Raw genomic sequence first — 16812 nt, 5'->3', positions numbered from 1 at the left:
ACGACCTGAAATGAATATTTTTATCCTTTCCATAAAAACTGTTTCAATAAAACTAACACAACTTTTTATTGAAAGCAAAGTTAAAAATATTTTTAGCACACCGGATAAAATATTTTAACACACAGCCCAGCTTAGAAAATAATGCAACATAATAAAAAAAACTGCAGTAATTGCACAGAGAGATAATCTACTCACATTTACTATATTTTTACATTTTCCCCTATGCTGAGAAATGCAGATTAGTCTGTACTCATAAAATGAACTGAAAAAGCAAGAAATTACCTTGAATATCACGAGGCTGGAAAGCAACTGGAAAAGATGGTGCTTTGAACATGCCTTCTCTGATTTCAGAAGCATTAAAAGCATTATTTGCTGTAAACCCATTTGCAGAATATTGAAATTTCTGCTTACTACTGCTATAGTTCCTTGATTTCCTTTTGTTCATTTCTGTTTGTACAATTTTCACTGAGCCAATGTGAGAGTCCAATTCACTGTCATTGGAATAAGCACTCCTATGTACATTGTCAGATATTTTAAATAATCTGCAAAAAAAGAAGACCCACATATTTTCTCACTTGTAACACTTGCTTGGAATATGAAAAACTAGCATAAAATTGGCCCCTTTAAAAACATTCAGAGATTATGGTTTACTCAAACAAAAAAGCTAAACATTCTCCTAAAATATAACTTGCTAAGTTTATCACCGAAGTATGTCTACTTTCCTAAAACTCAGAGAAATCCATTTGTGGTAGTCAGCCTCCAAAAACGGCCCCAAAGATCCTTGCCTGCTCCTCACACCTTTGCAATCTCCCACAAATTGAATCGCGGAATCAGGACTGGCCTGTCTAACTAGCAGAGTACTGCGGAAGTGCAAATGTTTGACTTACAAGGTTAGGTAATAAAAGACATTGCCCCTTTGCCCATGGTCTCTTAGATCTCTCACTCTGTGGAGAGCTAGTCACAATACAAAGAGAGCACACAAGCAACCCTATGAAGAGGCCAGGTGGAGGGGTACTGAGGTCTCCTGTCAACAACCAGCACTGACTCTTCAGTCAAGGACAGCAAGCCACCTTAGAGACCTGATAGCTCCTGTCAAGCTTTCAGATGACTGCAGCATGTCTAACATTTTGATTGTGGCCTTCTTGTGAGAGGCCCCCAATATCTTTATGCATTCTCACAAGAGAGCCTAAGCCAGGACTACTAGCTAAGTTGTTCCTAAATTCCTAGCCTGTAGAAAATGTGAGAGATAATAATGTTTACTGTTGTTTTAAACTACTAAATTTTGGGATAATTTTACTATACACCAACAGATAACTAATATTCCATTTAAAGTCAGTAAAGTGCTTAAGAGAGAGAAAAAGTCACTAGATATAGTCACAGTAAATAGTAAATTTTGTAACACCTAATAGTTAAATTTAACTGAAGTGATTCAAGCTACTCAATTATATTAACATATTAAATTTATAGGAATAAATTAACAGACTTGTTATGAATTAAAAGTTGTCAACAACTGCATTTCACAGAAGCTACCAGATAAGACAGTTTTCCTAGCCAATCAAATCAGCACTGTGTACCCCCCCCAAAAAAGGAAAAGATGTAAACTAAGTATATCAGCAGATTAAATCGTCCCAAACTCTATATCTAATAACCACTTCAGTGTAAGAACTACTTCTATGCAAAGTTCTAAAAACAAGGAAACACTTTATCTTTATGACTGTACTGTATTATATTTGATCAAAAGACAATCTATCAAAGTAACTTGTTCACAATATCCCTAAGGGATGAAGTAACCATTAAGGTTCCTGATAAAACACTCACATCTTACAGAATAAGTAATGGAGACGACTTTATCCATTCAGGGCTGAAGATCAAGTTTAATTAGCAACAGCCAGTGATTTCATCAATCTTGTCTAAGAAATGGAACCTCCATTAAAACTTGCCTAAACAACAGGGTTCTGAGAGCTTTTGGAATGGTGAACACATCAAGCTGCTGACAGAATGGCATGCTCAGAGAAGTTATGGGAACTCTGTACTCCCTCCCTCATATTTTGCCATATGTATCTCTTTCATCTGGAGTTGTACCCTTTATAGTAAGCTGGTAAATGTAAGTAAAGTGTTTCCCTTAGGTCTCTGAGTCATTCCAGCAAATTATTAAACCCAATATGGGGTCATGGAAGCCTCAAATTTGTAGTTGGCCAGACAGAAATGTGGGTAGCCTGGGAATCTCATTTTCAGCTGGAATTCAAAGTGGGGTCAGTCTTACAGAACTGAGCCTTCAACCTGTGGGTCTGACGCTAATTCCAGGAGTTAAGTGTCAACTTGGTTAGATGCCAAGTTGGTGTCAGAGAATCAGTTGGTGTCAGTCAACACCCAGTCTTTACATTTATGGTCAGCTGATTTCCAATGACAGTGCCATAACATTCAGTAGGGAAAGAGCAGTCTTTTCAACAAATGAGGCTAGAACAACTGAATACCTACATGCAAGAAGAATGAGGATGGACTCCTACTTCACACAAACATTTAAAATATTAAATGACAGATCACAGACATAAATGTAAGAGCTAAAAACTCTGAAACCCTTAGAAGAAAACTTGAGTAAATCTTCATGACCTTGAATCAGGCAATAGTTTCTTAGATATGACACCAAAAACATAAGCAACCAAAGTAACACCAAATAAGTATTACATCAAAAGCATACGCATAAAAGAAAAATTAGATAAACTGGACTCTATCAAAATTTAAAATTTGTGCTGCAAAGAACACCATCAAAAAACTGAAAACCCACAGAATAGGGGGAAATATGTGCAAATCATACAGATGATAAGAGACTTTGAGAATAAAGAACTCTTAAAACTCAACAATTAAAAGACAAATAGCCCAATTAAAATATGGACAAAGGACCTGAATAAGACATTACTCCAAAGACGACATACAAATGGCTGATAATCACATGAAAAGATTCTTAACATTATTGCTATAGACTGGATATTAATGTCCCTCCCTCCAAATTTATTTGTTGAGGCCCTAATCCCCAATGATTTTTGTTGTTGTTGTTCTTGTTGTTGTTGTTGTTTTGAGATGGAGTCTTACTCTGTCACCCAGGCTACAGTGCAGTGGCATGATCTCGGCTCACAGCAACCTCTGCCTCCCGGGTTCAAGCAATTCTCCTGCCTCAGCCTCTTGAGTAGCTGGGATTACAAGCACCCACCACCATGCCTGGCTAATTTTTGTATTTTTAGTAGAGACGGGGTTTTACAATGTTGGTCAGGCTGGTCTCGAACTCCTGACCTTGTGATCTGCCCGCCTCAGCCTCCCAATGTTATGGTATTTGGAGGTGGGGCCTTTAGAAGGTAACTGGGTTTAGACGAGGTCATGACAGTACCTCCCCATGATGGAATTAATGCCCTTATAAAAAGAGGATGAAACATGAGCTCTCTCTGTTTATACACACACCAAAGAAAAACCATGGGAGAAAATAACTAGGAAGAGGGTCCTCATCAATAACCCAACCATGCTGGCACTCTGATTTCTGACTTTTGGCCTCCAGAATCGCGTAAACAAATGTTTGTTATTTACACCACCCAATCTATAGTATTTCATTATAGCAGACCAAAATAACTAAGACAATTAGTCATTACAAAAATGCACATCAACACCACAATGAGATACCTCTTCACTCACCCAGTAGGACGGCTATAATACAAAAGACAGACAACAACAAGTGCTGGCCAGAATGTGGAGAAACTGGAACCCTCAAATATTGCTGAATGGGACTGTAAAGTGATGCAGCCACTTTGGAAAACAATTTGGCAGTTCCTCAGAAAAGCTAAATATAAAGTTACCATATGACCCAGCCATTCTACTTCTGAGTTTACATCCAAAGAACTGCAAACACACATTCACACAAAAACTTGCATGCATTTTCATAGCAATATTATTCACAATAGACAAAAAGTTAAAACAACCCAAATGTCAATCAACTGATAAGTGAATAAACAAAATGTGGTATATCCATTTAATGGACTATCATTTGGCCATTAAAAAAATATGAAATACTGGCTGAGCGTGCTGGCTTACGCCTGTAATCCCAACACTGGGAGGCCGAGGAAGGCAGATCATGCGGTCAGGAGATGAAGACCATCCTGGCCAACATGGTGAAAACCTATCTCTACTAAAAATACAAAAATTAGCCAGGCATGGTGGTGCACACCTGTAGCTCTAGCTACTCGGGAGGCTGAGGCAGGAGAATTGCCTGAACCTGGGAGGCAAAGGCTGTAGCAAACCAAGATTGCACTACTGCACTCCAGACTGGGTGACAGAGCGAGACTCCAAAACAAAAAAAAAGAGGAAGGAAGGAAGGAAAGAAGGGAGGGAGGGAGGGAGGAAGGAAAGAAGGAAGGGAGGAGGGAGGGAAAGAAAGACTAATACATAACACAACACACATGAACCTTAAAAATGTTAAATGCAGCCCTTCATGCTACAAACTCTCAATAAACTAGGAATTGATGTGACATATCTCAAAATAAAAACGGCTATTTATGACAAACCCACAGACAATATCATACTGATGGGCAAAAAATGGAAGCATTCCCTTTGAAAACTGGCACAAGATAGGGATGCCCTCTCTCACCACTCCTATTCAACATACTGTTGGAAGTTCTGGCCAGGACAATCAGGCAAGAGAAAGAAATCAAGGGTATTCAATTAAGAAAAGAGGAAGTCAAATTGTCCCTGTTTGCAGATGACATGATTGTATATTTAGAAAACCCCATCGTCTCAGCCCAAAATCTCCTTAAGCTGATAAGCAACTTCAGCAAAGTCTCAGGATACAAAATCAACGTGCAAAAATCACAAGCATTCCTATACACCAATAACAGACAAACAGAGCCAAATCATGAGTGAACTCCCATTCACAGTTGCTTCAAATAGAATAAAATACCTAGGAATTCAACTTAAAGGGATGTGAAGGACCTCTTCAAGGAGAACTACAAACCACTGCTCAACGAAATAAAAGAGGACACAAACAAATGGAGGAACATTCCATGCTCATGGATAGGTAGAATCAATATTGTGAAAATGGCCATACTGCCCAAAGTAATTTATAGATTCAATGCCATTCCCATCAAGCTACCAACAACTTTCTTCACAGAATTGGAAAAAACTACTTTAAAGTTCATATGGAACCAAAAAAGAGCCTGCACTGCCAAGACAATCCTAAGCAAAAAGAACAAAGCTGGAGGCATCACACTACCTGACTTCAAACTATACTACAAGGCTACAGTAACCAAAACAGCATGGTACTGGTATCAAAACAGACATATAGACCAATGGAACAAAACAGCCCTCAGAAGTAATACCACACATCTACAACCATCTGATCTTTGACAAACCTGACAAAAACAAGAAATGGGAAAATGATTCCCTATTTAATAAATGGTGCTGGGAAAACTGACTAGCCATATGCAGAAAACTGAAACTGGATCCCTTCCTTACCCCTTGTACAAAAATTAATTCAAGATGGATTAAAGACTTAAATGTTTGACTAAAACTATAAAAACCCTAGAAGAAAATCTAGGCAATACCATTCAGGACATAGGCATGGGCAAGGACTTCATGACTAAAACGCCAAAAGCAATGGCAACAAAAGCCAAAATAAACAAATGGGACCTAATTAAACTAAAGAGCTTCTGCACAGCAAAAGAAACTACCAGCAGAGTGAACGGGCAACCAATGGGAGAAAAATTTTGCAATCTACCCATCTGACAAAGGGCTAATATCCAGAAGCTACAAATAACTTAAACAAATTTACAAGAAAAAATCAAATGACCCCATTAAAAAGTAGGTGAAGGATATGAACAGACTCTTCTCAAAAGAAGACATTTATGCAGCCAACAGACACATGAAAAAATGCTCATCATCACTCGCCATCAGTGAAATGCAAATGAAAACCACAATGAGGTACCATCTCACACCAGTTAGAATGGCAATCATCAAAAAATCAGGAAACAACAGATGCTGGAGAGGATGTGGAGAAATAGGAACACTTTTACACTGTTGTTGGGAGTGTAAACTAGTTCAACCATTGTGGAAGACAGTGTGGCAATTCCTCAAGGATCTAGAACTAGAAATACCATTTGACCCAGCAATCCCATTACTGGGTATATACCCAAAGGATTATAAATCATGCTACTATAAAGACACATGCACACGTATGTTTATTGTGGCACTATTCGCAATAGCAAAGACTTGGAACCAACCCAAATGTCCATCAATGATAGACTGAATTAAGAAAATGTGGCACATATACACCATAGAATATTATGCAGCCATAAAAAAGGATGAGTTCATGTCCTTTGCAGGGACATGGATGAAGCTGGAAACCATCATTCTGAGCCAACTATCATAAGGACAGAAAACCAAACACCGCATGTTCTCACTCATAGGTAGGAATTAAAAAATGAGAACACTTCGACACAGGGTGGGGAACATCACACACCAGGATCTGTCATGGGGTGGGGGCTGGGGGAGAGATAGCATTAGGAGATATACCTAATGTAAATGACGAGTTAATGGGTGCAGCACACCAACCTGGCACGTGTATACATATGTAACAAACCTGCACATTGTGCACATGTACCCTAGAACTTAAAGTAAAATAAAGAAAAGAAAAATATTCACCTCCAAAAAAAAAAAATTATGTTAAGTGAAGGAGGCCAGGCACAAATGGCCATATTTTGTATAATTCCACCTATATGAAATGTTTAGAATAGGTAAATCCATAGAGATGATAGAGACAGAAAGTAGATTAGCGGTCACCAGGTGCTGTGGAAAGGGAGGAATGAAGAGTAACTGTTAATTAGTAAGGAATTTATTTTGCAGGAGATGAAAATGTTTTAAAATTAGTTAATAGTGATGGTTGCAAAACTATGTATTATAAAAACCAATGTGGGTAAATACATAAGAATGAAAAAAATAAGAAAATAATTCTACACTTCAAAAAGGTGAATTTATGGTATGTGAATTATATCTTAATAAAGCTGTTATTACAAACATTATAGAGATCAACCTTAGCTGGACCCTTTACAGTGTCCATCAATCCTACCATTATTCTAATTAGACTGCTTTCCCATTCTCCATAATTTATTCCACTCTTCTCATTCTTGCTCAGTACTCTCACTTTTCCCCTCAAACTCCACAGATAACCACATCTCCTATGTCAGAGAAAACAAAAACAATCAACTAAACTTCTTCTGTATCTTGAATCCATATACCCAATTGAATATCTGGACTAATTATAAATATCTAAAATCAACATGGCCATATCTGTACTCATCACCTTCCCCCGAACCTGTTCTAACTTTATAGTTCTTTAAATCAAAAAAAGGCACTACCAATCTTCATCATTCTGGCTCAAACCGAAAACCTAGGAGTCAGATCTCATATCCAATAATCACTTAAGTCCTGTGGGATTGTATCTCCTAAATAATTCTGGATTGTCTCCATTCCTGATACCACTGTCCTAGGTCTGGCTACCATTTTCTCCCATCTAGACTAATAAGACAGTCTTTCTAGTAGACCTTCACAATTTATTTTAACTCCCTTCTATTATAATTTATGCTCCATACTGGGGTCAAAATGAACCCTTAAAGAAAAGAAAATCTAATTTCACTCCTCTGTTTAAAACCCCAGGCATTAGGAAAATGGGCCTCAAACTTTTGTGTGCATAATAATCATCTAGAAAATTTGTTCAAAATGAAGATTCCTGTGTCCCACCTGGACTGTTGTGGTACTATTTGTAGTAGATAGTTAAATATTACAACTATGGTTATTTTTATGTGTAGGACAAGGACTATGACACCAGGAATGCAGAAAGTAAGGAATTATTTAGGAGATAGAATTTTGCTGTTTTTCTCATTCACATTCTACCATATTTAATACTTTTAGACGTACAAATATTCAAATTTATTCACAGAATATTATTTCATTTAATTATAATAATTACCTTTTCCGGAACACTGATGTGTTCTCTCCTTTATCTTCTGCAAAATTAACTAATTTTGTATCATCAGGAACACTCCTCTCAGGTGCTATCTCAGTGCCAATGTGATTTTTATACTTCTGAGAACCATATGTCAGCTTGCCAGCAACATGTGATAAGTCATTTTTACCTACCCCTTCTAAATTTAGATCATCCTGTTCATATTTATCAGAAGGAAAGGCAAATTGGAATTTTTGTGTTGGTGAAATATAATTCGTGCCTTCATTAGTTATCTTTAAATTTGATGTTAACATATTTGGCCTCTTTTCCTGACCTACAAAAAAGGAATATATTAATTATTACGCGTTCTCCATTAAAGAAAACTTTCAAAATGATGATGAAAATCTTTAATAAAAATTCCGAGTTAAATATGAAAGCCAAAAGCAAAGCACTAATAATAAGATAATCTGTAATACCATATACAGTTTTAAAATACAGGTGATTGTTACACTTATGGTATATTACATCATTAAAAGACACTCAGAAATTAATATGGAATTACTGAATTAAATTTGAAGTTTATATGGCACCTGCATTATAAAATAGGTTTAATTTCTTTCTGACCCATAACAAATTATACAATTATACAATTATGAAGATTTACAATTTATATAAATGATTTACACACAGAAATACAATGACCAATTATATACAATGTTACCAAACACAATTCATTATTAACGTATCTAATGCTTTTAAGTTTGTAATCTTGCTTCTAAAATTAAAATAAAGGAATGTTTTCATCAGAGTGACAGAATTTTAAAGGTTTCTTTAGAGGCTTTACAAGAATTTTTAGGGAAGTTTAGGGGGAATTTGGACGTCTTACTAGAACTTAAATTTGCTTTAGCATCTATGTATCTACATTGTACTCTATGCTATATATTATTTGATGTAAGTATATATATAACATATACGTAAATTATGAAGCTTAATAATAAAATGTATGTGCATGAACATACAACCCAATTTAAAAATTAAAATTTTAGTAATATTACATTATGTCACATACATTGTTTGAATGTGCTTGTTTTTGAGCTTTCTAAAAATGGTATCACACTATATTTAACCTTCTGCATCTCCCTTTTTTCACTCAATATTTCTGGGATCTGGTTATCAGGCGATCTTACCTTTAGTAAAAGGCAAGGCAAACTGAACAGCAGTGATAGGAGTTTTAATAGTCACAGAAAAAACATTCATAAAACAAAAATCAAAATGTGTGTGTAATAGTGTATTGTGTGCATTTATGTATGCATATGTATGTGTATTACATGCATAGAGAAGAAAAATGTTTTAAATTTTAAGATTTGGTGGGCACTATTTTGTTTTTGGGGGTATGTATGTATTTAGAGATAAGGGGGATCTGTTTATTTATTTATTTAGAGATAGGGTCTCACTATGTTGCCCAGGCTGGGGTGCAGTGGCTATTCACAGTTTCCTAAGTAGCTGGGACCTGTAGCTCACCAGCTTGGTGAGCACTCTTTTTAATAAAAGAAGGATCCGATTTTCATTTTATTTCATTAAAATAAAGACATTTTCATTGTTTGCATAATAAGTACACATATTTGGGGGGATATCTGATATTTTGATACATGCACACACAATGTGTATTGATCAAATCAGAGTTTAAAAAAAAATATTGCCATGAACTGTATGGGTTTGGCTTCATAACAAATAAGTGATAATTTACCCAACAGTTTATTACTTTCTTTTTTTTTTTTTTTTTTGAGACGGAGTCTCCCTCTATTGCCCAGGATAGACTGCAGTGGCACAAACTCAGCTCACTGCAACCTCTGCCTCCTGGGTTCAAGCCATTCTCCTGCTTCAGCCTTCTGAGTAGCTGGGACTATAGGCACACACCACCATGCCCAGCTAGGGTTTTTTTTGTGTGTGTGTACTTTTAGTAGAGATGGGGTTTCACCATATTGGCTAGGCTGGTCTCAAACTCCTGACCTCGTGATCTGCCCACCTCGGCCACCAAGACTTTCTAATTCTTCCTCTAACTCCTGAATATCTGAAATTTCTGAAATCAATACCCAATATGACCATACATATTTTGGGGGCATATGCAATATTCTGATATATGCATACACAATGTGTAATAATCAAATCAGGGCTTTAAAATAAATATTGCCATGAACTGTATGGGTTTGGCTTCAAAACAAATATGTGATAATTTACCTAACAGTTTATGACTTTCTAATTCTTCCTCTAACTCCTGAGTATCTGGAATTTCTGAAATCAATGGAGCAGGAGGGAGAAACCAATCCAATGACTTTTCATTATCTGGATGGCTATATAAAATATAAAAATGTGAGTACATATGTTAATAAAGATATAACATGATAAGCTATGTATTTATTAAACATTACTCAATTATAGACTCTTAAACATCCTATAAATTAACTTTCTGTCAGCACTTTGATTTATCCCTACATAGCAGTGTTCTCAACCTTTTACCCTCATGTATCATAGGATTAATGAAACCGCTGTGTGAGATATGCTACCTAAATAATGGCAATAACTCTATATCCTTTTCTCCAATTCAAATGCAAGTAACAGGAATCTTAAATCTGCTCCAATATAAAAACAAAGTAGTAAATCATTCTCAAACTTTAGCATTTTAACTATTACAAGTAACGAATTACTTGACATATCTCACAACTAATCATGGGTCATCAATTGTAAATGACACCATTACTGATATTCCAGAGCTGGGATCCCCAATGCCTGGGCTGCAGACTGATACTGGCCTGTTAGGAACCTGGCTGCACAGCAGGAGGTGAGCAGCAGGCAAGTGAGCATTACTGCCTGAGCTCTGACTCCTGTCAGATCAGCAACAGCATTAGATTCTCACAGGAGTGCGAGCCCTATTGTGAACTGCACATGAGAGGGCTCTAGGTTGCATGCTCCTTATGAGAATCTAATGCCTGATGATCTGAGGTGGAACAGTTTCATCCTGAAACCATCTGTGGAAAAACTGTCTGCAAATTCAGTCCCTCGTGCCAAAAAGGTTGGGGACCGTTGTAGAGTATTCCTATAACATTATTACAAATTAATGTCCTAACCTAAATATTTTCAGTCCAGAACCATCTAGAAACTACAGAAAAAGCCAAGAAATCATTTGAAACTGACAATCTCTTTATAACCTATAGTAATTGATATTTTTGCCACCCTGTTGGCATCATTAACTACCCCTCCTCATCTTTCAACTGTGATCATGTTAACTGATACTGCTTTAAAGGTTCCTTTCCCATCAAAGTTGACTTGTTCTTCATTAGGACAAAAAGATGTGTTGGGTGACAGGAAATAAAGTTGAGAAGAGCATCATATATTTTGTCTATACCAAGTCCCAAAGATTTTACGATCTAGTCATTTAGGATGTTACGCACTCTAAAGTGAGAGACTCAGTCTTTTACTTTTCTGTCTCTCAGAGCACCTAGCACATAGCTACTCCGACCATATTTTCCAAGTAAAAAATCTACAACACATTATCTGGCAACGTCTGACAGACTGTTTAATAACAGGCCAGATCTTTTAAAATTTAGGACTATGTCAGAGGGTCCCCAAGATCACTCCCAGTTCAATAATTCCCTAAAATGACTCATAAGACTCAGCATACAGTCCTACTCATGGCTACCAGGACAAACTCCAGAAAAACCAGGCATGAGCTTTTAAGAGTCTTCTCCCAGCAGACTCTGCGGGAGGCACTTAATTATCTCAGTAATGACTTAGGACAATACCCGTGAAATGTTGCCAAAGAAGGGAAGCTCTTCAAGGACTCAATGCCCAGGTTTTTACTGGGGACTAACTAACATTAGCATAAGCATCCCCTGTCTGGCACACACCTAAATTCCAGAATCTCAGAAAAAAAGCAGGTGTTCACATAAACCATATTATTTGTATAAACAGTTTACACACAGCAAGCCACTGTTGTCAGTTATGGAGGGGATCTTCCTGAAATCTAAGTTCTCAGACGCTAGCCAAAGCCAACCTTGCAAGCAGGCCTTTTCAAGAACAGCAGTTTAGGCTGCTATGTTAACTCTTTTCTACACAAGGACTATTTCAGAAAATCCAAGAAAGAAGAATAATAGCTCTACTATTCTGCCTCTTAATAAAATCAAATCTTCCTTATAATTTCCCAATCTTTTTTCCAGAGGTGACATCATCATCCCAGTCACCCAGAATCCAAACCACAGTATCTTTTTTACTAAGCAGATCTAGATACATACTAGGTCTTACTGTATATTCCTTGTAATGCTTCTTAAATTCATCATTTCCTTTGTGTTTCCATGGTCATTAAAATAATCAAGGCTCTTATTAACTTGTCTTAACTGCCCTCACTGCCTCCACGCTTTCTAATATATTTTACAAGTTCCTACCATATTCATTTCGAATTGCTTTCATTACTCCATTCAAAATCCTTCAGTGGCTTTCAAAGATTGCCAAACTTCCTAGTAGCCTTAGACCACCTTACAGTTTTAACCCTCCTACACATACCTTATAGTCCAAACTAAACTGAACTCCCTGTTGTATAACAAATAGATAATGCATTCTATCTCTCAACTTTTTTTTTCCTTCTGAGACAAGAGTCTCACTCTGCCGCCCAGGTTGGAGTGCAGTGGTGAGATCTCAGATCACTGCAACCTCCACCTCCTGGGTTCAAGTGATTCTCATGCCTCAGCCTCCCCAGTAGCTGGGATTACAGGCATATACCAACATGTCCAGCTAATTTTTGTATTTTTAGTAGAGACGGTGTTTCACCATGTTGGCCAGGCTAGTCTCAAACTCCTGGACTCAAGTGATCTGCCCACCTCAACCTCCCAAAGTGCTGAGATTACAGGTGTGAGCCACCGTACCTGGTTACTCCTCACCCTCATTCAAAGATATTTACTCAGCTTGCCCCTGTGCCCTGTCCCCCTCAGACATCTACCTACAGAAGTTCCACTATTTTATGCATTCATTAATCCATTCAGTAATTATTTATCAAGTACTATGTGCCAGGTATTATTCTAGGCACTAGAGCTTATATTCAAAGGCTGGCTCAAATCCTACCTTTTCCAAGAAATCTCCCTAAGTTCCCAAAGATTTTCTCCTCCCTTCTTCTTATAGAAGGAACCTATAATATGTATATAGTCTGCCTTGAGGTGTGTGAATGTACAGACAGATAATAGCGAGAAACAGGCAGATAAGTAGATGGATAGCTTTGACCGATATTTGATACTCCCTCTAGATTATAAACACCTGAGTTTTATTTTTATGTCCATTTACATCAGCAGTACTTAGCAAAGTCCTTTACATAATTTCAATAAATATTTGTTGATTTAATTCCACAGCCTTTAACCCACAGTGAATTATATCCAAAATCCTTATTCCAGCACTTAACACACATCACCATCTAACCTCAACTTAGAATTTCTAACTTTATGTCCGTCCCAATGTTTCTCCTTCATGAATCGTCTATTCCAGGCAACTTCTCTACACGTTATCCCTTACAAGTACCATGAATTGTCCTATCTCCATTATTTTTCTCTTGCTCTAACACTCTGCCTTCAAATGCCCAGTTCTTCTCTTCCTATAGGAATTACCAAATCCTTCAAAGCCTCCTACAGTTTCCCCCTACTACCCAAAAAGCCTGACCTGACTGTGTAGAGCAAGACAACCTTCCTTCCAAGTCTGAAATTTCGTTGCATGAACACATGCTTCTCATTTGCTTCGCACATATTTTTGACTATATTTTCAGAAAAACAACCATGTTACAAAATTTGCATTGGCCAGTCCTGATTAACACATGTCGCCCCAGTTGGATGTGCTCTTTCACTCTCAAAAGTGTCCCAGTATAGATGGTTATTTACATGGTCATATTATTTATTAATGCCTTTCCATTTGTGTGTTTAATCTCAACTAGATTTTAAGTATTTTGTAAGTAAAAGTCTGTTTCATCCTTTTTATAACCCTTTCAACTTTCAATCAATATTTGAATGAACAAGTAAAATAATGAGGCAATAAATGTACCTCACTAAAATAGTACAATACACTAAAAATACATAGAAAATTCAAAATTGAACAATGCACATGAAAATCCATAAAAGCCAGTATTTAACATACTACCTACTCTCCAGTCTTGTTTTCTTTGGTCTCACATCTTTATTCCCACCCCTACTTCCTGCCAGCACTTAATGTGCTTATCGTACTTTGCCTTCGGCATACTGTTCATTGTTTCCAAATGGTGATGTCATTCCTTGTCCTGAGCTACTCTTTGAGCATTATTTCTCATTTTTAGCTTGGACAAAAATAATTCGAACAAACCAGAAATGCAAATAAATGCAACCAAAAAGGCAATAATCGATTCTTGAGTTTCACTCTGTTGCTCAGGCTGGAGTGCAGTGGCACCATCTTGGCTCACTCCAACCTCTGCCTCTGGCTTCAAGCGATTCTCATGTCTCAGCCTCCCAAGTAGCTGGAATTAGAGGCATACGCCACCAGGCACGGCTACTTTTTTGGTACTTTTAGTAGAGACAGGGTTTCACCATGTTGGCTACGCTTGTCTCGAACTCCTGACTTCAGGTGATCCACCCGCCTCAGCCTCCCAAAGTGCTGGGATTACAGGCATGAGCCACTACGCCAGGCCCAAATCTATTCTACTTTTTAAATCATAACATTTAAGATGTTAAACTTCAGTCACTCCCCTATACTACTGGTAAGAGAATTCCATGTTTACCAAATATGTAACTGAAATATCATTCTGTTGATTCCTCATTTTTATTTGTATATTTACCAGAGAGAAAACTAAAACTCACCCAAATTCAAAAAACCCTAAAGTAATACACTGTGTTATCAATCTTTAAGGGAGACTTACTTTTCAACTTCATCTGGTTTTTCAAAAAACAAATTATCCAAAGAAAACAAGCAATCATTTGATTTCAGCATTGTTGAAAACTGGACTTTGTCATAAATCTACAAAATATGGAAAAAGTAGTTTATAAAGATGTAGAAAAATATTTCTGTATAAACTATAATCATTAATTTTCCACAGTCTCCTGTAAAATATAACCAAAGACTATCCTTCCAGCTTCATCATCTGCAGCTTCCTTCGAAGCACTTCAACATTCAAATACATTATTCTCTGTTTTCCACTCATTCATAGATTCAAACTTGCTCCCTTCTCTTCATAGTGCTCCAATGCTTGGAACGTGTTTTCTTCCATTCTCAAACTGGCAAATTCCTCCCATCCTTCAAGGTATAGGTCAAATGTCATTTCTTCTTCAAAGGCTTTTCTGAATTTGTCTTCTTCCTCAAGGCAGAATTAATCAGGCTTCTTGGGCTCTTAATATTTTGTTCACACCTTTATTTTTGAGTTAGGACAGCACATTTTATTGTGAATGTGTGCACCTCTAACAATATACTATGTACATATGCAGGGATTGCTTCAAAATAAAGGGGAGAGATGAAGGATTATTGAAATAATATTGACAATGAGTTGATCACAGCAAAAGCTATGTAATAGGTACATGGGGTTCATTATAATATTTTTTCATATGTTTGAACTTTTTCAAAATTAAAAAATTACAAGTTTAACATACATATGCATATTTACAATCATATTACATAATGCATATACTACATATGTTTACATTCTTTTTTAAAAGATAATTTTTGCACTCAGAGATATTATCTAAACACAAAGGATAAAAACATTCAGCAATGGCCACCTTGGAACATAACAAAAATCTGGGGCTGAACAAAGATGCAAATGTGATTTAAAAAAAAAAAACTAATCTCTAGATACATACATAGCTCCCATTAGAATTATTTTTCCCTGCATATCCCATTTTTTTCTAAATTCTTAAACATCAAAGAACATTCTATATGGCAAACCATAAAATCAGATGAATTGCAAAACATAAATCACATTTCTGTTTCTTCTGTTTTAGTTAATACATTGTAAATTTGTCCTCAAGACAGAAACTACAATCGAAGAAATTGTATTAATGCCATCTAGTGAAGAAATACGCATTACCAAGTCAGATTATGTCTCTCCAATTTTGAATCCTCCTTGATGTGGGGATGAGATACAAGTCGGAGTGATGTGGGGAAGGGAGAATGTTTCCACATACACTGCTTGACAAATGCTACTGTATGAGAATTAAACCTATATACATACTTTAGGGCTGTTCTTACTGATATAGAATATCGTGGGGTTATTCGCTGTTTTCGTTATTGGGTTCTTCCCCCTTCCATCTGTTTAATATAATTGCCCTCTTCATTTTTCTCTATCTATTAATCAGTTACCAACAAAAACAAGTGTAAAAATGAAACAAATTAGTGTGGTTCTACAAATGTCTAAAACAATTTATAAGCAAAATAGAAGCCTAGGATAATAGGGCAGGAGGTAGAGGGAGTCATTCAGAAATATGCGAAGTCTTTAACAGCTTTAAGTAAACAATTTCAGAACTTGAAAACAATTATCTGAAAAAGTATAAATGAAAATGTTAATCACGTTTTTATAGTGCCCAAAAAGTAACAAATAAAATGTTTCCTTTCTAGTTTTAGGAAAACTACGTTCAAACAAAAGAAACTTTTTCTAAAATAAACCTCACCAGGCCACTTTCATATGGCTTTGCTACCTCAGAATTTAAGTCGAAAATCTTAAGGCTAACATTTACACACTTGAATACTTTCTTCCCAAAGCAACTACAAATAGACAACAAAACTACAAATTTAAAACATTTGGGAAGAAAAGTGTTGCAAAAAACTAACAAAAACCTCCTATACAA

At 36.5% G+C, this 16812-nt stretch overlaps 1 protein-coding gene across 1 annotated transcript in view; it reads right to left on the bottom strand.

Annotated features, from left to right (window-relative positions):
• Window positions 1-15034, bottom strand: part of HFM1 (helicase for meiosis 1) — a 130897-nt gene extending 115863 nt beyond the window's left edge. The window contains exons 1-4 of the mRNA XM_015144702.3: window positions 14895-15034; window positions 10217-10329; window positions 8003-8312; window positions 283-542 (exon numbers count right to left, since the gene is read on the bottom strand). Of these exons, the coding sequence (XP_015000188.3) occupies window positions 283-542; window positions 8003-8312; window positions 10217-10329; window positions 14895-14965 (754 nt within the window). The 5' untranslated portion in view covers window positions 14966-15034. The remainder of the gene's footprint in view (window positions 1-282; window positions 543-8002; window positions 8313-10216; window positions 10330-14894) is intronic.
• Between the last annotated feature and the right edge of the window lie 1778 nt (window positions 15035-16812).

Source organism: Macaca mulatta, chromosome 1, assembly GCF_049350105.2.
Source record: "Macaca mulatta isolate MMU2019108-1 chromosome 1, T2T-MMU8v2.0, whole genome shotgun sequence".
Classification (NCBI taxonomy): domain Eukaryota; kingdom Metazoa; phylum Chordata; class Mammalia; order Primates; family Cercopithecidae; genus Macaca; species Macaca mulatta.
This window is presented reverse-complemented; position numbering and strand designations above follow the sequence as displayed.